General features: G+C 40.4%; 1 protein-coding gene across 1 annotated transcript in view; it reads left to right on the top strand.

Annotated features, from left to right (window-relative positions):
- Nucleotides 1–24,574, top strand: part of LOC117483328 (proton myo-inositol cotransporter-like) — an 82,063-nt gene that overhangs the window by 37,595 nt on the left and 19,894 nt on the right. The window contains exons 3-4 of the mRNA XM_034131626.1: nt 3,568–3,770; nt 21,899–22,007. Of these exons, the coding sequence (XP_033987517.1) occupies nt 3,568–3,770; nt 21,899–22,007 (312 nt within the window). The remainder of the gene's footprint in view (nt 1–3,567; nt 3,771–21,898; nt 22,008–24,574) is intronic.

The following is a 24,574-nucleotide window of genomic DNA, read 5'->3' as shown; positions in this document are numbered from 1 at the left end:
GGCGTGTAGAAAATATGTATTTTGTTGTTTAATTAGATTAATGTTTGGCCTTTGCCAGATTTGGAGGAAGTACTCAGATATCTTTCTTGAGGAAACGTATCAATACCACAGTGTAGTAAACTCAGTAGTTAACAATGAACAATAACTTGACTATTTCATAGAATTACTGAATGAATCGTTGCATCATCACTGATATTCGCTTCCAATAAATGTGAAATTAATTGATCTACACACATTATGGGATTAATACCACAAAGCAAAACAAAATAAAATGTTTGAGAGTAAATATGGTTTTCCACATAGTAAATAAGGAGTAATTTTAGACAAAGCCAAAGTGTTTATGTATTAGATTGAGTGATCACACTGTAATTGTAGACCTTATTTTACAAAACTTTATATCACTTAATCACACTCAGCGTACTTCACTGATTCAGCATTGCATTCATACACTGTAAAACCTACTATGGAGAGTATCATCATTTATTAGACATTACCACATTTTGAACAGGGTAAGAGACACAGTGTGTGTTTTATAGAATCATACTGTTTCCTGACTTGAAGTAAGGCATGAGGCAGCATGAAGCATTTTGTTGAATTTCAAAAAAACAATACATTTAATATAGAGAATTTCACAAAGTAATAAACACAAGAAATAAAGCAAGTAATACAAATGGTTTCAGTCCTCAGCAACTGGAGTCCAGCAGCAACAGAAGGTAGCTTTGATCCGACCGAGGAATCTGCGAAGCCTTCTCATTACTTTTTTAGTCTGAACAGTGGTGACTGAGGCTGCAGCAGTGAGCTCTGCTGGGTTTGCTCCATCAGAACCCAAGGAATCTGAATCTCCTCCATAAGAGAATGGAGGTATTTCTCCCTCAGAAGACACATCTGAATCTCTTTCATAGAAGCGTGGAGGTATGTTTCCATCATACAGCCAGGAATATGGATTCTCTTCATTAGAGCGTTGAGGTATTTCTCCCTCAGAAGACAAATCAGAAGCTCCTTCATAACAGCATGGAGGTATTCTTCCCTTGTAAAGACAGGTATATGGATCTTCTCCATAGAAGTCAGGTTTGCAAACAGCAGAGTTTTTAACCCTGTGTTTTGAGGCCTCCATTGAACAGACGCTCGTAATGAATCTGGAGGAAAAGTAAGAAAGTAAGACATTCAATTAGTGAAACATTCAGTCATTACATATAGTAAGCCCATCCAACCTCAGAGGTTACTGCTGTGAACAGATACACAGTCACTTACTTGGCTCTGCTGTCAAAGGGCTCAGTCAGGTACGACTTTGTCATGAAGGAGTGCTGCAAAGCATGATGGGGAGAGATTCTCTGATCCCCGTCAACATGCAGAAGCTGTTTGAGGAGGTCCACAAAAGCCTTCCTGTCCTCAAATTCAGCAGCCTCCTCTTTTGGATAAATCTGGATTTGAAAACAGATTAAGGTCAGTTGATGCAGCCAGAACTATCAGACACAGATTTTATACTGGTACTCTTTCAGTCTTTACTTATACAATGCAGTGAAGAGGACATACATTGACAAGATCATCCAAAGACATCGGGAGGTCTTGGGAGCTGTCCTGCTTCTCTGCCTTTATTTGTATGGCAGTTGGCATTTCGTCAGGTAACTAAGGAACACAATATTAGATTATTTTTAAAACAGTCATTTCAAATAATTTAACCAACTAAAAACAAAAAAGAACATGGGTACTCTACCTTCAGCCTCCATGTTGGATGGTGAGCGGCTACTTCCTGAATGAAGAAGCACTTTGTATATTTGCCAGCACGGAGCATGTGGTCTTCTGGCTGACCCAGAATATCAACCATGAACTTAATCTGAAGACAACATAGACAGAGTTACAGCCAACATTCTGCATAAAAGTATCTGGACATTCGTCTGAGGAACTGAAGGTGACCTACCATCTGATATTCACATTCGACAGGAAAGAGATTATTAGCCAGATAGAGGAAAGACAGAATGCAGCCGACGCCCCACACATCAATAGCCTCTGTGAACGGGAGGCCAAGGGAAATTTCGGGAGATCTGAGAAGGAAGCCCAAAGATTAGATCTTTGTCGGCAGGTGTTGAGGACCAAGAGAACAATGTGGATGGTTAGTTGAACCTACCTGTACCCTACTGGCTGAATAACCATGCCAGTCTGGACTTTGGAGGATGTAATAGCTAGGCCAAAGTCTATTAACTTCACTTTAAAGGGCTGGTCCAGCTGGTTGACACACATTATGTTCTCGGGTTTGATATCCGTATGCAGGATGCCAAGACCCTTCAGTGCATCCAACGCCACCAACAGCTGCCAGGTCAAACAGAAAACAGAAGTTGGGTGTTTAGTTTGCTGCTGTGTCGGACTATGGTTCAAGGTTCAAGGTTCAAGGTTCTTTATTGTCAATCTGACATAGCTACAGAGTAATTATGCAGTTGAAAATCTTATGTCACAGGCTTCTCCAACAATGCAACATAATAACATAACATAATAACAATAAGAGCATGAGCAATACAAAAATAATAATAGTTATAAAAATGAAATAAAGTTATGATGTGGAATAGTGCAGTACGAGTCTATATACAAGTTATTGGAATGATATATATATATTAGGTATTAGATACATACTACTGAGTAGCAGATGAATGTTTGATGTTGTTTCAACAGTTCAATTTTTTAACAGTCTCACTGCCCGCGGGAAGAAACTGTCTCCGAATCTTCTTGTCCTTGCCAGGATGCTGCGGTAACGTCTGCCAGACGGCAACAGAAAGAACAGTTTGTGGCTGGGGTGATGGGGGTCTTTGATAATCCGTAGTGATTTCTTCCTGAGCCGCTGGGAGTAAAGGTCCTCCATGGATGGCAGCTCCGTCCTGGTGATGTGCTGTGCAGTTTTCACCACCCTCTGTAAAGCCTTACGATCGAGGTCGGTGCAGCTGGAAGGTTTCCTTCAGTAATCCGTAATGCATATATCGAACAAAAGATAATTGCTTCTACATTAAAACTGAACATACCTGCTTTGCTACGGTAAAGATCTCTTTCAGAGACAGTGGTACCCAGTCTCGTTCCTGCATCAGCTGATAAAGATCCTGGTCGAGCTTCTCGAATGCTAGACAGGTCTGTCCCAAATGATCAAACCGCTCAAAGAACTTCACCACGTTACTGTGGTCTGGATTCAGTACACTGATGACCTCCAACATGGACACTAATAGTTTGGACCGGCTGTTTGAATTGCAGAAGATGCAGTATTTTATTTACACTTTGACAACGTGTTAAATTCAGGATAAAAGTTAAATGCTACATGTATTTTAAGGAGAAAAAAGCCTTGACATTTTTCCCTCGTGTTTTAATTGAATAAACTAAACCCCCTGATGCTTGGTCGAAAATAACTAAACAAAAACTGAATATATAAGCAAGCTTTTTGCAATCTATTTCTGGAACTGACATTAAGGGAATGGAAATGACATGGCATTGCATGAAACGTTTTCCATAGTTGCCACGAGTCAAAAACATCTGCTTATGTAGTTCCTGTTATCATTGGCTGACCCATGTATCCCCTCCTTCTCTATCCAGGTACATGTTGGGTCTGTCGGTGCTTCCCGCCATGGTCCAGTTCTTGGGTTTCCTGTTCCTTCCAGAGAGCCCCCGCTGGTTAATCCAACGTGGGCTGACCCAGAAGGCCCGTCGCGTCCTCAGTCAGATCCGAGGGAACCAGAACATCGACGAGGAGTACGACAGCATCAAGAACAGCATCGATGAGGAGGAGAGCGGAGGAGGTAACGGGGGGGAAATGAGACATTTATTATGCTGGTGGTTGTTTAGTAAGGGTTACCTGAAGATATTTGAGGTATGTCTTATAGCTTAATGACGTAGAAAATGTCAATTAAAGCTGCTCTTGCCTGTGTATGGATCTACAAGAACAGAAGGTTCTTACAAGGCATGCACAGCAATAGCGTCCATGCACATCTTAGGTAAGGGATAATGTGCAGCGAGGCGGTCATTATGGGGAAAAGAACACCCGACAGGCTGTTCAGGAGCCCGACGCGAAGTTTGCTTTTCGTCCAAACTGTATACAGTTAAATCGACCGAACTTCTTTCTGCAGATTTGAGCGTCCTTGACAACGGTTAATAAATCCTTGACAGCGGTCTGTCTGTTCTGGATTAACAACGTGTCACGTGTTCTGAATTGACCAATCAGAATCGAGTATTCAACTAAGCCATGTAATAACATGTGGTAATGTGATAGACATTCATTTGCTCCAAATTTCACTAAACGAAAGTAGGTTTCAGGTAAAACATAGCATTTCGCGAAGCATTTTTTATTCCTCTGGTTGTTCTGGTACCTGGGGATAGCTACTTTAATATATTTTGTTGAGTTGTTAGCTATTTTGTTGGGTTGCCTCTTGCAAAAATGCTCTCTGAAAGGCAGTCTATATGTCTATAGTGACAGCGAGGCTTATGGGAAACCAATATAAACGCCAATGGGATCATTATACTACAACCATTATATTGTGCTATCATCATTTACTCCGTAATGATAGGCAAAGATGTTGTCTGTTGTCACTTTAATTAATACTTTGTTCTTCGTGGTCAATTATTGTGTGAGCTGACCTTTGCTTAGATGCTGCTATTTGGTCAAGGCTTTGCGAGTGTGAGCAGACAATTAGACGAAGCTGTCAGAATGACGGCTGATGATTATGGGCTTATGGTATAATATTGATGCAGCTCTTGACAATCATGAAAATCTGTTTATTTCAAAGGTTGTATGTTGGGCTGCAAGTCTTACCCACCTCTAATCTCATTTCAATCCTTGCTCAAAGCATTCCAATACAGACTTACACACACTTGTACTTACCCATATTATATCCTACTCTTTATATGCCATCTGTTTGTGCCTCTTTGTGTACGAGAAAGCAAGAATGAAGTACAATTAAATCTACAGAAGAGAGACATTATGTATTTTATCACATGTAGAGCATATGTTGCCATAATTGCTACAGTGATGGGAATTTGAATCCAATTTCAAAAACAGTCTCACTATTCCGGGAAGTCTTCCATCAACATTTATTTAAATGTACATCGTCCCTTGACCATTAAATAAGCCATTCAAATAACAATAAAGCAAACTATTTGTACACATTTAAACACATCCTAAACGATGCTAGCTATATCAGAGTTTAGATTTTGATTTGGGGAACCAACCCATGCCAAACAACTCATCCAAGAGAGCGTTACGTTTATAATAAGCATGCATCTAACATCTGTTTGCTACTCCAAGCATTTAAGCTAAGCATCCAATTAGGTTTATGTGAAAATGAGAAATCTGATGCTACATGTTTCTGGTTATGGTGCTGACTTTTTGCCTGGAAAGATTTAATTTGAGGCTTTTTCCCATGTATTCAGCCATCAAGAGCATATTTACGACAGCGGACGTTTTCTGAGATTCCCGAGGAAATAACTTAGCTTCCTTTGTCACAGCAGTCATAGACAATGGTAAAGGACATTATTAGATGCAATACTTCAATTTTCTCAATGATGAGCTGTGAAGAGAGGGAAGGAGAGAAGAGGACATTAGATTCATCCTGCCACTAATCAACCTTGACAACGGAGAACACCATGTCTCTGGAAAGAATGGCTTCCATTGGTCCTCAGGGTCCAAGTGGCCTGTGGTGAAGAGGAACGTCTATAACACACACACACACATTATCTCACACTGATGTATAAAAACACACAGGCTGTTGAGTGTCCTTCTCCTGGGACTCAGTGTGTGTCCCGCAGTTTCCCGTTTCTCCTCCTCATTGTAACTCATGGCTGCAGTCATCTTCAGTTACTGTGGGCACAGCAGGCAGACTGCTTGTTATCTGGTAGCTGGTGTTCAACACTGGAGTTTTGAACATCAAATGTGAGTAATGGACCCAATGCACAGACTTTTGGGAACGTCGTCTTATCTGAAAATCCAATTCTTAAGGCAGAAATTAAGTATTTTTCTGGTTTCTTGCTGAGACATGGCCATTATACGGCATCTTTCTGTGTTTTTTGGTCAGAATGAGGCGTTCAAATAATCTACTGAATTCACTATCTAGCCACTTTCCAAAAAAACAGCCCTTGCTGGCTGCTTATTCTCAAAAGTCCATGCTGCGAACTCTGCAGCCTGATTGCCACAATTGCCAGTTGCCAGTTTTCTCTTATCTTATGATACTTGAGATGCATCGATGCAAGGCCATGTTTCTACAATAGCCCAGGACAGACAAACTAAACTAGAGAGGGCCTTTTGCTTTTTTACGCTTGGATAGGGAGGCAGTGGGCGCGGCAGTATTTAGTTGGTTACAATCTGCAATATTAATGCTAGATGCCACTAAGACCTACACACTTGACCTTTAACCAGTCCTTTGGTATAATATTGAATGTCATCCATATTAGACTTGTATGCAACAAGTCAAAGATTTGTATCACTATCTCTCAACTTTTACGACACCACAGAATTTGTTTAGATTTGCAAGTGCAAGACAGCTACGTCCAACTAACTGAATTCATGACCAACCTCTTTGAGTTTAAGACGGTATGTAAGATATTTTTGTATTTCATCAACTTTCTCAGCAAAGGTCTCACACTAACACGGGGAGGTTTTTGAATCTTTAACTGACTTTTGTAGGATTAGTGCAGAAAGGGCAGACACTACATGAAACAACGTGACTCGACCTTTATATTTTACTTCTACCTTTCAGCACAGAACAGCCGTGTTCATGTTTTTTTATTCTCTGTTCCAAATTCAGTGTAAATCAAAGCGTTTGCTCTCAAGGTCCCTCGCGACTGAATCCAAAGTGAAAAGAGTCTTAATGTCTGGCCGCCATCTGTGCCCCATCATTTCATGACTGCACTGCTAGTATTTTTCCAATTGACATGCTCCTTTTAGGGCTGATGATGTATGACCTGGGAAGCAGCTGTCGCTTAGCAACCAGGCGGACAGAGAGGACAGAGTAGAGGTAGACAGACAGAATAAAAAGGGAAGGTTAAAAGGTATTTATTTGGTTACAGAGGCTCCTGATTGGCTCGGTCAGGTAACATCAAACACACACCTGGTTGATCCAGGAGCAGGAAGTTCTTGGGCTTAGGTCAAAGTATTAAAGTGTTTTTGTTCTGATTTATTCAATGGTTTTGCATTTAATGCCACTTAACAGAGAACATCAGTGGTATTGACATTTTAAAGACTTGTGTTTTCTCACCTGGAAAAACTAAGACACACCGTGCCCCTTCGCTGACATGTCGGTTACCATGGAAACAACACTTCTCGCTTCCCTTTTCCTCTCACCTCAGACGTTACACTTATTACACTGTGTATACAACTCAGACTTACACACACACTAACAACACGTCTCATTCATCACTTTCTTTAAAAGTTGGTATCCTTTTTATCGCACTTTTTACTACAAAAAACCCAAAGACAGGAAGTAAAACCAGACACTAAGAGAAAATACATTTCAAAACACAAAACTAAGATCATGCACTACAAGATTATGGCAGCCTTTGTCCGGGGATAAGACTACTTTTTATTTCGTTTCAGTCCCAAAAATTCAGTTAATCTTCAATGTTTCTTGCTCAATCTTGAAAGTCTTGAAGCTGTTTATTTCCAATATAAGATACTGTATCTATGATCGAATTGTTGTATGTTTGCCACTTAAAAGTCTCGCAATTGTGTGAGGAGGAGTATGGGAACTCTCATTGCCTGCTTCATCGACTGAAACTCAAAGATGTGATGATGGTGTGGTGTCAGCCCCGAGCCAATGAGCTTATTCTCAGCCTGAGAGGTGCAAAGGAGAGAGGGGGGAGAAGAGGAGAGGAGGAAAAGAGCAGAGGGGTGAGGAGAGGTCGAAGACAACGAGAAAGTGAAGTGGAAAATGGAGGTGTTGGGGCAGCAATTATGATGGAGGAGCAGGATTGTGGCAATATTGCAGACCAATTCTGTCAGCCATTAGATTGCCGTTCCTCATCGTATTGAACACATTGATTTCTTTCGAGCGCTTCTTCATAACAATTCTAGCTCCATGCAGCACTGACGGACTCAGATGTAACCTGACAGAAACAAAGGTCATGAATAGACTCTGAGTGATCGAGGCAGAATCGAGCAATAGACCACTTTATCTACAGCTACATGACATGGACACTGCCTTTTTATTCTACAGCAAATGCGGTTCAAGCGAAAGCCACTTAAAGAAAAATGGGATTATTGGTGATTACAGTGTATATATACAGTATTGTCTATGTCAAACAGATGGCTCCTTTTAAAGTGGTAGTCCACCTAATATCAGTCTGTGAGAATGAAACCCTTAATCTCTTCAGACTTGAAAGGTTGATTTAAAAAGTTGTGTCCACAGAGTAGTGTCTACATAAATAGTTTTTTGGTTTTTAGCCAATAAAGTGTAGCTACTGTAATAACATTAATGTTGGCTCAGTTCTTTAGTGTCCCAGTGCCCCATGAAAATAAAATGACCCTGGACTAAAGGCTAATTGACAGAGATCGTGGTAGCCAAACATAAAGTAGGCATGAAACCTCAACAGCATTGTGCATGAAGATTGAGAAAATTCGAAAGAGTGTTTCCATTTAAAAACAACAATATTTTATTGACATTGTGGCAAATTTACTGTCAGTCAGCATTTTTACTTTTAGTTTTGTTTATGTCCACCTAGCAAATGTAAGTATTTTCCTTTTAGCTTCGTTTTGATCTCCACCAACTCCTGAAATGTCTTGCTCTTTAGCGTCTAAATGCTCTCCTATTCCGTTTTTCAACTGCACGGTTCGACTCTGCTTGACTCTACTCACTTTTTGGTATTGAGTTATTTTCTCTGTTTAGTTTTTTAACTGCATATTGTACCCCCTCAGTGTACGCGGATGCTCAGCTGATTGCTATAGCGGCTGTGCATTAAAGTGGACCTATCATGCTATATTTTAATAATATATTGTAGGGCCATACCTATATAAAACATGTCTGTGAAGTTTTTTTTTCAAAATACCAAACAGATCATGCATTTTAGCCATGCCTCATTTCACTCTATTTGCTCTTTTCCAGCCCTGTTTTTGCAAGGGCTGATTCTGTGAGAAGTCTTCTTCGCTGCTTTTGTGGCAGACTACATCGCCACTTACAGGCCTGGCATATGTAATACAGCGTCTCCAGCGCTTTCGAGCGGCAATGGCCGTGGCCCAACCCCCCATTCCCCTGATAGGTGGAGAGTTGCCCATATAGGCGGAGCTCCCTGTTTCTGACGTCAGAACAATTTCAAATCTTTATCAGCTCCGTTGCAGCCCCGTTTTTAGAGATTTAGGTATGGAGGAAAAGAGAGAGGGTTGTGTTTTCTGACACTTTGTGAGTTCCCTGACACACCGGGGACACATATTCATGTATAAAAGACGTACAAAAGTGCATTTAGCATGATAGGTCCCCTTTAAACTGCTGTTATATCAACCTCCTTTTATCAGCAGACAAACAGAGAGATGCAATTTTTGAAATATACAGCGTAGTTTCGCAGGCTGCAATGTAAATAAAGTGTGGGGTTAGTGAATAAAAGAAGCTGCCCTCGCTATTCACAGTAGCTTGGCTATTTGAAAAGAATGGGGGCTTGTGCAGGATGACGCACTTGAAACAAATCTCTCTGACCAGTGTTTTAATTCAACCTTTTAGTATTGGCTCAGCTTGCATGGAACCTCCGGAAAAGTAGTTCTTAACAAGCAACAGGTACGATCCACTCTTGCTAATTGACATACAAATAAAGTGTGAGCAGGTTAAGAAAAGCCATGCTGTACCATGCAGTAGGAATTCAGCACATGTTCGCCAGCTAGTCATTAACTTTGACTATCTGCCATTTGGTCCTGGGCAGGTAATGTACAATGGATTTCCAGATGCTGCAAACAGCGGATGACAGCAGAAGAACTAAAACAGTACATCTGCAGGCTGCAGAACCAAAACCATGAGCTGAAAGATGCTAAAATGCTTCATAGGGCTGAGCAGACTGAGTTGGCTGATAGTTCCCTTTGTATTTGATCCCTTGTTTATTACATGTAGTCATTTGGTCAATTGTTAAATATGAATGTTTGCAGCTTTAAAGATGGACAGATGTGGGCGTACCATTTCCTGCTCACCCGGCCTTAACAAATCTATTTTAATTTGAAAAGGAGAGACGACAGAAATTGCTCAATGTCAATCTCAATGTAAAAATAAATTCAGCAAGCTATAAAAGCAGGGACTGATTCTTTACAATCAGAACAAAAGTCAAGGTAGGGAATTTAATTAGTGTTATACAATATATACAATTGTTCCAGCTCTGAAGCAATCTCCTCTTTAACCTGCTGTTCTGCTTGACTCATGCCTGCTTTAAACCATCTGTTTCTAAGAAATGGAATTGTAGACTGTGTAAGCTATCAACTAAAGTGCTGCATTTATGTTCCTGCACAGCAGTTCTGAATTATTAATTTTATGCCTTTATAAATCGCTACTTATCGCCTACTTTTCGGACACACATGCAGTAACGCGTTGCACACACCTCATGGATGTCTGGAGTTTAGGCGTCTACCTCCATTGCAGCCCTTATTCCCCCCCTGATTATTAATAATTCAGGATATGTGAACATTTTATGAAACTCCACTGCTGCTCTGGGTCTGTTTAAATTCACCGATAAATCATAATGAGACCAGGGGATCTTACTGGGTATAAAGAATCAGCTTTAGTATTTTAAATTCAGGCACGACTGGTTCGTTTATAAAGTTAAAAGATTGTAATAATGGTCAGAAAACAAATGTTTGTGGCATTATTTGGTAATATTAACTAGTTCTAGAAGCGTCACTGTTTAACAACGACGGCTTGGTTCTCTGCTCCTCTATCGAATCAGATTTAATGAATGCTAGAGGCGTTGTCTTCTCTGCTAATCTACTTTTTCAATAAATAAGCTTTCTGCTCTAGTGCATTTCATTCTTGTTCCTCCTCTCGTGATTGTGCATTAACAACCCCAAATGGGCCCTCTGACAAATATGCTCACCAGGGGAATACAAACAAATATTTTGATATAAGAAAATTGGCAACTGCTCGTGTTGTCATCTGTTTGAACAACAGTGAGCCGGAGGAGGGGGCTGCAGGGCTGCAGGGCGGGGAAATGAGAACTGGGAAATGATAATGGAGTCTGCATTAGCAGAGCACAGCAAGGCAGCTTCTAGTGAGCTCAGAGAGGGGAGATTAGGGAATTATATTCGTCTTACCTTCAGTAATTGTTGTTTTTATCCAAGCCTACTTGTAAGTCCATTGAATACATTCAACTCTGGATTTTATTCATGTTACAAATAATCAAGTGACTTTTAATCAGTTGCAGGATGTCATTGATCTTCTACAGATTTGAAGGCATTTGTATATAATTACCGTGCTCATTGCTTTTTGTTGAAAAATCCATAGGCTCAATACAATGAGGCGCGAGAGGACTGTTTACCGTTAAGATAAAGTATAGGTAAATAATTCAAGGAGGAAAATCCATTTGAAGCCCAATTCTGGTACTGAAGATCCAAATCAATAACATTTCGATGTCAGCATGATGCTAAAGAACAATAGCCTAAATTAAGCACACATCAAAGTAAAATGTCTACTTTGCCTTGAATAATTGGACTCTCGTCAACTCAAAATGGAAGTAAAAGAAAAGGAGATTTTGAATCGATTTGCTCTCATTTATTAGAATTGCAGGGCATAATGAGATTGAAATGAAGGCCACTTTACCACACAGCAATGTTCTTCTGAATATGTTATTCCAGGGTCCCCGTTTCCACATGCAATGCCATCAGAGACTCATCCAGAGACGCTTCATTTCATTAAAATGGTCATGACTCAAATGTTCCATCCGCAAATATGGGTTTATGGTCAGTTAATTGTTTTTGGCAAAGCTATTAGCCAGATGAGACATTTATATGATATACAGTATGTTTCCCGTTTGCACCAAGCCTTTTTTCTTATGCATCTGTGTGTGTGTGTGTGTGTGTGTGTGTGTGTGTGTGTGTGTGTGTGTGTGTGTGTGTGTGTGTGTGTGTGTGTGTGTGTACCCCTGAGGAGGGACCCATGTCATTTGCATTAGAGCAGGTGTGCAGCTGGGATGGCATGAATCTTAATAATTCAATTGATTGATTTCCAGCAGACTTCAAAATGGCTCCAGAGATTTCAATAATGGGGATTGACGTATGGCAGGCTAATGTTCTTTCTCCAAGTATGAATCCACCATGATAGCTTCTTTAAATGTCTTGTATTTTTTTGATAGCTGCCTATTTCTATTTAAGTTTGTTTAAATGTCCCATTCTCCTGGCAGTTCAGATTTCTCCTATCTTTCGTGTTACTTTATCCCAACACATCTTTTTCTGACATGTAACCTTACATGGTAGAAGTGCTAACAGTGTTCTCATCACAGAGGCACAGTTGTCTTCAGGAGACAAATCTCTTTACTCTCGCTGTCTCTTCAACACACATGTTCCCCATTTTGCCTCGAGCCTCATCAAATAACTGAGCCAGCACTTTAGCAGAGTGATAAGAAGTTTAAAAGGAGTGTTTCATTCACCCTCTATCTCGCAATTACAGCTTGTATCTTTCCACTGAAAGTAACTTTTCTTCTTGAATCTTAATACCATTTTTTGTGTGTTTAGTGCATTGTCTTTAACTTCTTTTGTTTTGAGCAAAGCTGTAATCATTTTGTCTCAAGGCTGCTCAGACGAGTGACAGTGATTAAAAAGTTTCTTATAAAATGGAAAATCTTTTCGAGACTAAACTCAAATTGCCTCCCATTTTGAAGCAGGCTGTGTCACTGAAGATCAACTTTTTCGTTACCTGTGGTTATTATGGTTTGCAGTGCAGTGTTCCTCTTATGCTGTGCTTGTCATGATCTTAGTGTTATGTCACGGGTTTAGTTTTGTCTGTCTGGGAATGGGTTTTATTTAGCTATTCTGTTCTCCCTGTCTCTTGTCTTCCTTCCTGTGTTTTCCCTCCTGTGTCTGATTGTCTGATTGTGTTCACCTGTTGCCCTTGTGTTTCTGCCTCCCCTGCCCAGCTGTGTCTTGTCCTGTGATTACCCCTCTTTGTATTTAGTCTTGTCTTCCCGTGTGTTCCTTGTCGGTTCATTGTCTTTCCTGTCTCCCTCCATGTTGGTCACGGTCAGTTTTTGTGTTGTTGCTACCTTGTGCATACTTGCCAACCCTCCCGATTTCCGCGGGAGACTCCCTATTTCATAACCCTCTCCCGGTTTCCTCCCGGGGTCATATTTCTCCCGCATTTCTCCCGATTTCTGACAAAATCAGATTTACCCTGGACTGTTTCCACTCGGACTTTAATACAGCTACACCATTGTTTGGTTTCCATGGTAGCGCGTCTCTTTAGTAGCGCACGCAACTGAAAGTCTGAGAGGGTGAGGAAGATAGTCACAGAAAACTGAACAAGAATCGACAACTCCACCCTCTGCTCACTCCTTTCCTGGATACAGGTCCAGCCCACACATATGCTCCATGGTGCTACAGGTATTGCACTTACAACTACAATAAGCATGTTAATGTTAATCTAAAACAGCTCCGGCGATCCACTAGCATCCCCCCCCGCAGTGGTTTTGAAATGCTCCCGATTTCTGAGGTCTCAAGGTTGGCAAGCTGTGTTTTTCATGCCATGTTTTTGTTCATCAGCTTTTAAAATAAAGCTCGCTTTTTTATTTCTAGACCTTTTTACCTTTTTTTTGTAGTCTGCATTTGGGTCCTACCTTTTTCCACGATTCCTAACAGTGCTATTTATGCAGCCGTGCAGAAACACATGCAGAGGAAATATTTGAACTAAAACAGCATATTAAGATGACATGCAGTTCAAACACCAGCAGGTTAAATATGGATGAGCTGAGTGCTGTTTCCAATGACAACAGATCACCTCTTCTTAACTTGTAACTTTATGAAAGCATCTAACTCATTTCCTCACCTTTCACTTTCATGTCCTCCTCTACTTTCTTTTCCTTTCCTTTCTTGCATACTCCATGTATTCCTTCCTTCTCCTCTTATCCTCTCGTTTAAAGAAACATATTTGACACATTCCATATCTGAATCAAGCAGTCATGCCACTCAGTAGGCACCAACGTCCTCTGTGCACTTTCATCTCTGCACATCACACTTTCCTCCCCTGCTGCGCAACAGACTATTTTACTATGAGTGTCTTAGAAGCGCTGATGTCTCTAATCACTCTTCTTTTATGAGTCATGCATATCGGCGTGCAGATTGGACCAACTGTCTGCATTCAAAATATGTGCCATCTGTTGTGATTGACTTTTGACTTGAGTGGAGAGACTGAGTAATCATACCATACTTTGTACGACTGACTGTGAGAAAGCATTACCAGTATCATCATTAACCTATAATTCAAGCAATATTCTATACAATGTATTAACTTATATTTGCCATTATTTAAAGAGAAGGTCAGTACTGCCAATAAATATATAATGTGCTCTTAAGGACAGCAAGGAGAGGGAAAACAACGTTTAATTTATACATCCATAAAAAGGATAAAGAAAATATCATCCCAACATACTGAAACAATCACAAAACATACTGTGTGTGTGTACTACCAATCAAATAAAGGTAGGTGCTCAGTACAGCCTTTACTTTTATAAAGTATTATTTATCTGATTCAACCTACACGTATATATCTGCTCAATGACTGCTTTCAGACTGTGTGCAGGGACATAACAAGTCACCCTTTAGTTTGTCTGAAAAACTAAATATCTGTCCTTTCCACTAACTCGGGTGATTTTGTCCCGGTCACTGTGTTGCAGAATGAGCAGCTAGAAAAAGCAAAAAATGTCAAAAAGGGAGCAGAAGAGCTACTTTCCTCTGCCCCCCTGTAGGTTTTATGCAGCTTGTTAATCATAGAGCGGGGAGAGTAGTGCGATGGCAGATCTATCATAACTCCCCTCTGCGCCTGTCTCAAGCCCTGCATGAATAGATGGATATTGAACAAGCCTCTTTCACACCATGTTTTTCTGGGGAGGGCACAGGCAGGCACTAAAATGACTTTTTAGGATGTGTTATTACCAGTGGCGGCGCCAGAGCATTTTTGTTGGGTAATCTATGGTAGGGCTAAGCCATACAGTGGTGGTGCTCAAGTCAGTATTTGCAATCTAATTACATACACGCTATATCACCCCCCTTGACAGTGAAACGCCACGCATGAGGTTTAGATTATTTCCCTGTCTCAATCAAAATGGAACTGTATGAAATAAAACGGCACATTTGTCTTGTAGTAAATAAAAAGGGATCACTGTGAACGTGACGTATGATAGTACACGTTGAAGATCCAATGGGGATACTGAATGGCGGTTTCGATTGATCTCAATCAATAAGGCATGACGCAGATCCAACGTTGCGTTGCTCTGATTGGCTGTAGGTCTATTCAAATTGCATTCGGAGGCATTCTGATCTGACCGCGGCCGCGCTGATATTATAACGCCAGAGAATTTCCACACCTTTAGTGTATAAAACTCCCCCACTACTTAGACTATTCCTTGCACCCCTCTTATAGCATAAGCCCGAATGGTCTCAACCATATTGCATCAGTAACGTGCACTTGTTGTTACAGCAGGATCAGTTTGTGTGCTGTGGACACGACCCGTATATTTTCGCAATCCGTGTTCTCAACATTTAGCATTTCGCTTATTATTTAATTGAATTTGCATCACTTTTCATGGTGGGGCTAAGGTGGGGCTAAGCCATTTCTTGGTATGGCTGTAGCCTACCCCAGCCATACCCTGGCGCCGCCACTGGTTATTACAGTTATCCTTTGCTTTTTGCTGTGTCACTTTTCATTTTATTAAGGATGGCGATATCTGCAGGATGTCTAACTGCTGAATAAAATAAATAAGATGGGGTTTAAATATGAAGGTTTCTCTATGCGTGTCCTGGTCTCAACCTTAGGTAGCTCCGCTGTATGATCTGAGTTTCCGTTACATAACCTGGCGGTGACTTTTCAACAATTTTTAAATCAAAATGGGAGAACTTGTCTGGCTTTTACATGGCTTTAATTTCTTTCCGTCTTTTCCTGCATCTTTCTGCTTTTGTCATTTTGTCTTTGTTTATCCTCCATGCTACTGACAACACAGACTAACAGGCAACCTCTATATCGATTCATTCCTTTGATGCGATTAGTTTCAAACTAGAAGGATGGTGGTTTTGATAACACTCACTACGAGACTCTAGAGGCAGCAACTCTTCTTGTTTCAAAGGGAAGGGCTAAGCTTGATTAAATCCTTCTTTTGGCTTTGAGTCACTTTAGAAATTAGAAAATCGTAAAACTCTTTGCTGGACATTGGAGTAAGGCGAAACAAAAACATGTATTTGATTTGTGGGTTTTGCCATGACAGCATGTGGTGTTATACATTTCAATATCAGAGGTAGAAGCCTTTTAGCTAGTCTGAAACATATTAAATATATTTGTTATTGCAGCCATAGCTAGTGCTGCAAAATGGTTTGAGAAAATAATAAGTTATCAAAGAGTTCTTAAATAATCGATTCAGCACAAACCTTAGTTTTAAATCCATTAACACTATGTAAGCCGCTTCATGCTCTGAACCTGCACACTCTAACCAAGTAATTGGGAATTCTTCTAGAACAGACAATTTCCTGATTTGTGAAAGACAAACTCTGGATATTGTCCCAACCATACAAATAGGTTGTCTGCTAATCAGAGGGTCTGTATTTGTTACTAGCCCCTGTGGACTTTATGTCACAGTGACCTTGGCCAAGGTACTAAACCCCAAAATTGATTTCTGATCTTGAATGTTTATCACTCCTGATTAGCAGTTCAGACGTTGTACGGTAGCCTTTGCCAGCAGTGTGTGAATGCAGACCGCAAGAAAACCATTTAATATAAAAAAAAACACCTATAATGCTGATCATTTTCTATTATTTCAGTCGGTCAGTGTGAGTGTCTATGACTTCACTTGTTTATCCATCTATCCTTCCATCCATCCGTCTGTCTGTCTGTCTGGCACTCAGCTCCTGGCAGCCGCTGGCCCCTCGGTGCCCTCAGGTAAACACAGCTGCTCCCCTGCATCTGCGGACACTGACAAGATTTGATCAGCGTCACTTAAAATGCTGTTTCTCCCTAACGCCAGTGACTCACAGTAATCAAGGAAATAAACCAATCAACATCCTTGCCTGTCATAAAAACATGACATTTTCAAAACCCATTTGCCCATAAGATTCAAAAGTAGATTGCAGTTGACTTAATTGTTTAGGTTATTTACGAGAATGACAGTACTTACAGGTGCACTACTTGACAGTCTTCTTCAGCACATGTGATTATCTTCCTCCCAACCATGCCTCCACTTGATGTCGCAGTAGTCCGATAGATACTATGGGCTGGAGAAGATTCAAAGAGCACAGAAATATAGACTTTCTCAAGTGTGTGCTAAATAAAACTATAGGGAAGGCTCCTTATCTCTGACACAATTTACGAGAAGCTCAAGACTACATTTCAAGGTGGTATAACCTTACTTCAGTTCGCTAAAAACATATAGAGATAGGTGGGCACGGCACGTAAAGTCACCGTGATTACGCCCACTTATAGTGGCAGCCTTAGCATTCAGCATAGCATTCAGCTTGTGTTAGCATTCAGCTTGTGTTAGCATTCAGCTTGTGTTAGCATTCAGCTTGTGTTAGCATTCAGCTTGCTTTAGCAAAAACTAAAACAAAAATGTCTAAAATCGTAGTGAGTGAAGAAGTTATGGAGCTATCTTTTTACACACTTCTGAGAGCTAAATAAACACCTGCTTCGTATTTTGACCTGATACTGTAAGTATTTTTAAATAAAGGTTTGCCTTTAGTAGAGATTGAGCTTTTTGGTTCCAACATTAACATTTCTGTTTCAGAGATGGAGCTTATATGTCTGCTTCATTAGTCTTGTTCAGATCTGTATAGAGTGTGAGGTGTCATGATCCTACTCTGATGAGGAAGGGGAAGAGAGGTGACAAAGAAGAATGGAGGGGAAGTACGGAGAAGAAATAATTAGAGGGAGGATGGGGGTAGAGGTAGTATGGCTGCAGATTTCCTGCTCAGTCCTTGATTGTAACTCTCCCTGGTTATTAGTGACGCCAGCTTCCATACACCAGGTCCCTGAGGACCCTCTGATTGGATGGTCGGATGGATAGAAAAAGCTATTCTCCTATAGACTCTTATCTTAATAATTCCTCCTGTGCTTCCCTGCATCGCCTCATTGGGTCTCTTTGTTTACTTGATTGACCATTGTTCAACACCAGCCATTCCCCTCAGTTCTGACCCAGGGTAAATATACATTTCACTGATTCACAAAGCAATATGGGAATCAGTAATCGTTAGTCCTGTGAATGGATGCTTGCCAATGTTCCTGGAAAGCGAGCTGCTTCTCTCTCTCTGTGCTGAATGTTTCATAAAGCAGACGGGATGTGGCACGTGTTTGAAGCGTGAATATATAAAAGAAAAAAAAACATCTGACAGGACCAACAGAGCTAAACGGGTGCTCTAATTGGCCTTGGGGGTTGTTGTGCAGAGAAGTTGGGGTGTTTCCCGAAAGCAGGTAGCCGAGAAAAAATAGCTAATTGGAGATTCCTTCAGCAAATATCAAAGAGAAGAAGGAGAAAAGAAGAGGCCCTGATTCTCATTAAAAACACATTCCCTGCAAACAAACTGTATTTGTATGGTATGGCTTATAGTGAGGCTATCAGTATTTGCTGGATTGAATGCTGAAAAAACATGAAATGAAAAAGCGACATTGAAGTTTTTTCGACATTCAGTGCTATATTAAGAGCTGATCCACACCTGAAGGCGTCATGCTTGAAGATTTAAGGTTATAGTGGTTTGCAGTATTAAATGGAATATAGTTGGAAAGATTCAATGGGAAATACTGACGTGCAATTACTGCAGTGCTGTGATTCAATCACTGTGCTTGTGGCTGGCTGGTTGCTCGCTGACTGTTTTGTCAAAGCCATCTTTCTTCTTCAATATCTCATCTGATTCAATTACAGCTGGATGGCGTTCAGCTGAGGAAATGACGCTGTGTGTGTTTGGAGAGCTTGTATGTGTTTGCGCATGTAGGAAAACATGTTTCTTGCTGTGGAGCGAGTATGATTATGATTTGCATTTTAAATTGTATTTTTGTAGAAAAAGGTATTGTATTCTTAACCCCAAAGGGAGAATTTAAGTATAGTGTCTGTATGACTGATTGCATCTGAAAGTGTGTTTGTCTATGTCTGTGTTTGGCTGAGTATATTTAGCTCTTCTTCAGGCAGCCATCAGGTCTCCACTCTCTCCATACTTCAGTCCATGAATCCTGATTTCCCTGTCGGCTAATCAGATAACGGTCCTCAGCTCCGGTCTCCAGGGATCGGCCAATCACACTTCACCACGTTAGCGCCATGGAAATGGCTCAGCCCATAAAGGCATCACTTTCTCTTCCCTGTCATAGGTTAGGGCTCTGCTTCACACTAGACACCGACTTTTGAAGTTGAAACTTAAAGATATAGCTATATTTAAAATCTTTCATCCTACATTTCCCATAATGCCTTTTGGAACAGCCTCTGCCACACAGTCATGGAGTATCTTAATGATGACTTCCTGTTGTGACAGACATGTCTTTACAGCTTCTTTTTTTTATAAGAGTGATAAAGGGATGAAAAAATAAAACATTTGCCAATATTTTTAATTTGATGCTTTGAAGGCACAAAATTACACAGGCAATTTATATTTGCTACATTTAACGTGACTTCCAGTATAAACCTTCTCTCCGAATAAAGATACAGAGATGGTTAATTGTGTTGGTCGAACAGATACAGATTATTATGGGTCTGTTCACCTCTCATAGATGCAGTACCTAATGAGCAAATCAATTTAATAGAGATAAAGCTGAGTTCATGTTGCTGACAAACACAAAACCTAATGGACCAAATACGAGTTATGCATTTTAACTTAATGATTTAATCAGCGAAAGGTGTTTTTTATACTTGACTGCATAAGATTGTTATAAAAGTTGCCTCTTGTTGCTTTAAAAGGTCGAGAGGTGGCTTCTGCAGTGGAAATGCAAACAAAAAGCTGAAAGTCACAATGTTTTTCCGTCACGATCTGTCAGACCAGTTTCCTGTTTTATTCTGAAAAGTCTTCACCCCCCTGTGTTATGTCTGTTTACTTCCTGTCCCTGTGTCTTCCCTCCTGTTTGATTACTTGATTATGTTCAACTGTTTTTTCCTTCCCTCCCCAGCTGTGTCTTTTCTTGTGATTAGTCTTTGCATGTATTTAAGTTCTGGAAGAGTTCAGCTTTTTCGGTGATGGAGAGTTGTGTGATTTTGTGTTTTGACTTGCCCTGATTTGCCTGTTAAACCATGGAATCAACGGTATTTTTGTACAAAACTACTGTACAAATACTTTTGGGAAATAAGGGTCCTTCTCAAAAGTTGTCCATTGAAAAGGGAAAGCTCAAGTGTGTTGTGCGTGCGGGCTTCCTTTTCAAAGTCTACTCAGCTTGTCAATCTGCTAAAGGAGATGTTCACTAGTCCAGAGTCCACCCACACACAGCTGCTCCCAAATAATCAGCATTTCGTATGTGCAGGCTTCCTTCTTTATGATATGTTTGTTTGCGGTGTGTTTGCACAGTCACTTGTTTTTCCTGCACACAATTTTAACTGTGTATGTGTGTGTCTTTCCTGCGTGTGTGTGTTCAGGCGTGTTTGTCTGATCTCTTGGCTCCGTGTGTCACTGCTTTTGTATCCCTCAGCTCCTTGCCTGTCCAGCAGCTCTCTCATCCTATTAAGGATTCTCCTCCCAAAGGAGCCGCATGTCTGTGTGTGTTGAACATCACAGTCTGCGGCTCTGTTGCTGAGCCAAGTGGGATTCTGCGGGGCCAAAGCCTGCCGTCAAATATTAGTGTTTTTTGCCTTAATTGAGACATTCACCATAGGAAAGAACAGCTCCAGTGCTATGCACATCCTCAAGAGACAGCTTCCCCGGAGCTGACAAATCCTCTGTGTTGTGTGCAGAGAAATGTCCGTAGGGCAGATGGTTGCTCTCACAGAGGCTTGAACTTTGGTCCTTCAATATGAGGACATATGAGGACATTATGTCTACTCATTATGCCCAAATCATGAATTTATTATGAATATGGGAATTGATCAGCCAGCAGAAGTGACAAAATGAGTCTCTATGTGTTCTTTTAGAAATAGAAATATATACTCAGCCCAGTTTTTTCCTTCATTTAAAAAAGCAGCAATAGATTTTTGGAAATTAGATTATTGCTAAGAGTTAAAGGAGAAGGTCAAAAACACAGATTGTAAATAAAAAGTGGACTTGATCATCGTGATGTCATCCATTGGTTTGTGAATAAAGGTTTTGAACCCTCAAGTGTGGCGCACTGGCTGTTGCCATCTGGGTTCTTTTTGCAACCAGAAGTGACACAAGAGGGTGGAACTCAGTTTGCTTAACGCTAAACAAAAGATTTTTAGGCAACCAAAGTGTTACAGTTTACTTTTATCAACTGAAAACGGTTTGATGGTGAAAGCTTTCGGACAATATCACGGAGAGCATCCAGACCTGACAACTTGTAGCAACCTGTCAATCAAAAGGTAGCCCCGCCCTTAATCAGACCCTGCTTTTTCGTCTATTTTACTCCATTTTGGACCTAATTCTACAATCCATCATAATGTTTTGAAGAAGACGTAAACTATTATTGAGACCATACATATGCCAGAAAATGGTTTGTGAGGAAATAGAGTAGAAGGTTATTAGTGAAAAGTACGGTCTTATTTACTTATTTTTGCAACCAGAGTATAGTCTGATAACGCTTGTGTCATTTTTGTCGTGCTGAGTTGGATATTAATTCTGCTGTGCGTTTGCTTGTGTCTCCAGATGGCCCTGTGATCTGGAGAATGCTGACCTACGCCCCCACTCGGCGAGCCCTCCTGGTGGGCTGTGGTCTTCAGATGTTTCAGCAGCTTTCGGGAATCAACACGGTCATGTGAGTGAGAAAACATTCCTCAATAATGTCACCTCCAATACAGGTCCCAATTACTCTCCAGGTTGGGCCATGACAACAGACCTTTTAAAACTGTATAGAGGTCAAATGAGCAGCATACCGGCTTAATGGGGCAGGTGTTATTTTGTCCGTTTGTCATCAGTATATCCCATTCACAGGAACGCAAAATGATAGGATCTCTTTGATGGAGTTCCTTCAAATTTGGCACATAAAATGAACATCTTACAAAAAGCGACTCTGAAAGTCCAAAATGGTAACCTAGCACGAGTCCAAGCGCACAACTTCTGAAAGCTTCTACAATAGAGCATCTGAAAAACTGCTCAGGTGTTGGAGAGTTATAGCTTGAGGTCACACTCACGCGAGGCATGTCTGAACAAGTCTAGCATCTCTTGTCCTGTTTAAGTTCATTTCACTTTGCTACACAACTCAATGTTGGGGTTTAAACGGTGAGCACCAAGAAAGCCAAATGAAAATGCTCAGAAGTTAAAGTACAAGGTGTTTTTAGTAAAAGATTTGGTGGTATTCATTTGTCCACAAAAAGCATCCGTATAGCTTTTGAAAGTAAATAGAAGATGAAACTGTAATGTTCTGCAGACCAAATTCAGTTAATTACTCTTATTTTGAAAAGCCAGAGAATCAAATTGTTGCCCAAATTGCTAGCCTCGAAAGACATGTTTATAAAATCACTATGGAGATACTTTGTGAATCGTTCTGCTTACAGACTTCTTCCTTAATTAAACCACAGTGACAATCAAGGCCGTTCCTTTTCAGACAGACATCAACACTGTCTGACAACATGCAGCCTACTCAAAAAAGCTCAGAAAAGTTTGCTCAACTTTTGCCACCAAAATGAAACAGTTTGACTCTGGAAAGTGTTTTAGCATCTGAAAAGCCTTAAAATGCATGGACCTGTTGCTCAAATCTGCCTCAATGGATTGCATTGTATTGTTGTTTTTGCACCCTAATCCAGAATGCCACATCTTGCTACAAAGAAATGTAGCACATTATTATATCATAAAACATTTTCTCTCATCTTTCATAACACACCGGGGACCAGTGGCGTTACATCACGGCCGGCTTGCTTGCGAAAAATCCGACCACCTTTTATTCTTTTTATCTTTCCATTGTATAATCTGTCTCTGTCTCAGCGCCCCTTTGAGATGAACTATATTACAGGCTGTGTAAACAATCTCTGGATATGTGCTGTTACTTAGCAACCAGCGAAGGTGAGAGCAATAGGAGGAGTGCTCGTGCGGACCGTGTCTGCATGAACGTGTGATTTAAGGTGGCACTATGAATGTGTGATTTGTGTGTGTGTGCGCACATATGGGACTGAAGGTATGGATGTGTGTCCTTGTATCTGGAGATTTTTGGAGCTTTTCAGCAGAAGTGACACACTGGATCCTTCACGAATGTCTTTAAATACTCGGATGTGTCTCTCTAACTGCCACACTGTATATCCATCTTCATCACTCGAAAAGCAGAGGGGACAAACTAAATCTGTCACAGCTCCGTCCCTATCCGATTTATTTCTGAAAAGGGTTATCCGTGTTAGCAGTGACCCATATACACGCAGCATTTCAATGTGCTTTTGATCAAGATATTGTGTTGTGTTTACTCCTGGCATAAAAATAAGTCTCTTTTCTACAAATTGAAACCTGACTGCCCTTTCATTCGCACAAACTCCTACTGTGGCTTCCTTTGGCGATAATTACATCCTTCAAAATTGACACTAAAGACCTCATCCTGCTGATAATCAATGTTTGAGGATAATTTCAGAGCGTGCTGTTTGTTTGCTTTGTGCCATTTCTTGTGAGAATGTGTTCCAGCGACACATCAGTATTACAGTTCATTGTCAAAGAGACTGCACACCTACACAGTTATTTCAGCTAATTAGATCTCTATTCATATTCAAGGTGAGCAGAGATTTGCTGGTAATTACATGAAGTCGCCGAATTCCATTTTAATTATAATGACTCAAAAAGAAGATATTCCTTTGGAGGTTGTCAAAGTTCAGTGTGGATGCTGCGTTTATGTCAAACTGAGTTAATGTAATTAAAAGTTTCCGACTTGAAAAGAGCTTAATCATCGGGTTCTAAGATGTTTTTTTTATGTCTAAAGATCAATTTGGAAAAATGTGAAACCTCCAACATCCAACATTTGCATTATAAAAAAAATCATAAAATATCAATATATTAAAAAAAAATGTTAGTCATATAAACACCTCTAAAACTCGTTGATTCACAAGTTGTGTCTCATAAGATGCATTACTTTTATACTGTTTATGCACTCTATTATATTTTTCCTTATCAAATTCTATTTTCAAATGCAACAGGCAAGAATAAGTAACAATCCGTTTTTGTTTTTGTCTTCTGTTCATTTCTCAAAATGTATGAAAGATATCGTACTTAAGTATTCTGGGAGAAATTGAATCGATACAGGATTGATGCAGCAGACGGACTAGACATAAAAGCAACAGGTAAACAGCAGAGACGAGGAACAGAAGTCATAGCAGGATAGAAGGTGACCCAGGACACTAAAAGGTGACG

The sequence above is a fragment of the Trematomus bernacchii genome, unplaced genomic scaffold (assembly GCF_902827165.1).
Source record: "Trematomus bernacchii unplaced genomic scaffold, fTreBer1.1, whole genome shotgun sequence".
In the NCBI taxonomy this organism is placed as follows: Eukaryota; Metazoa; Chordata; class Actinopteri; order Perciformes; family Nototheniidae; genus Trematomus; species Trematomus bernacchii.
Note: the sequence above shows the minus strand (reverse complement) of the source record. Positions and strands in the feature narration are given on the sequence as shown.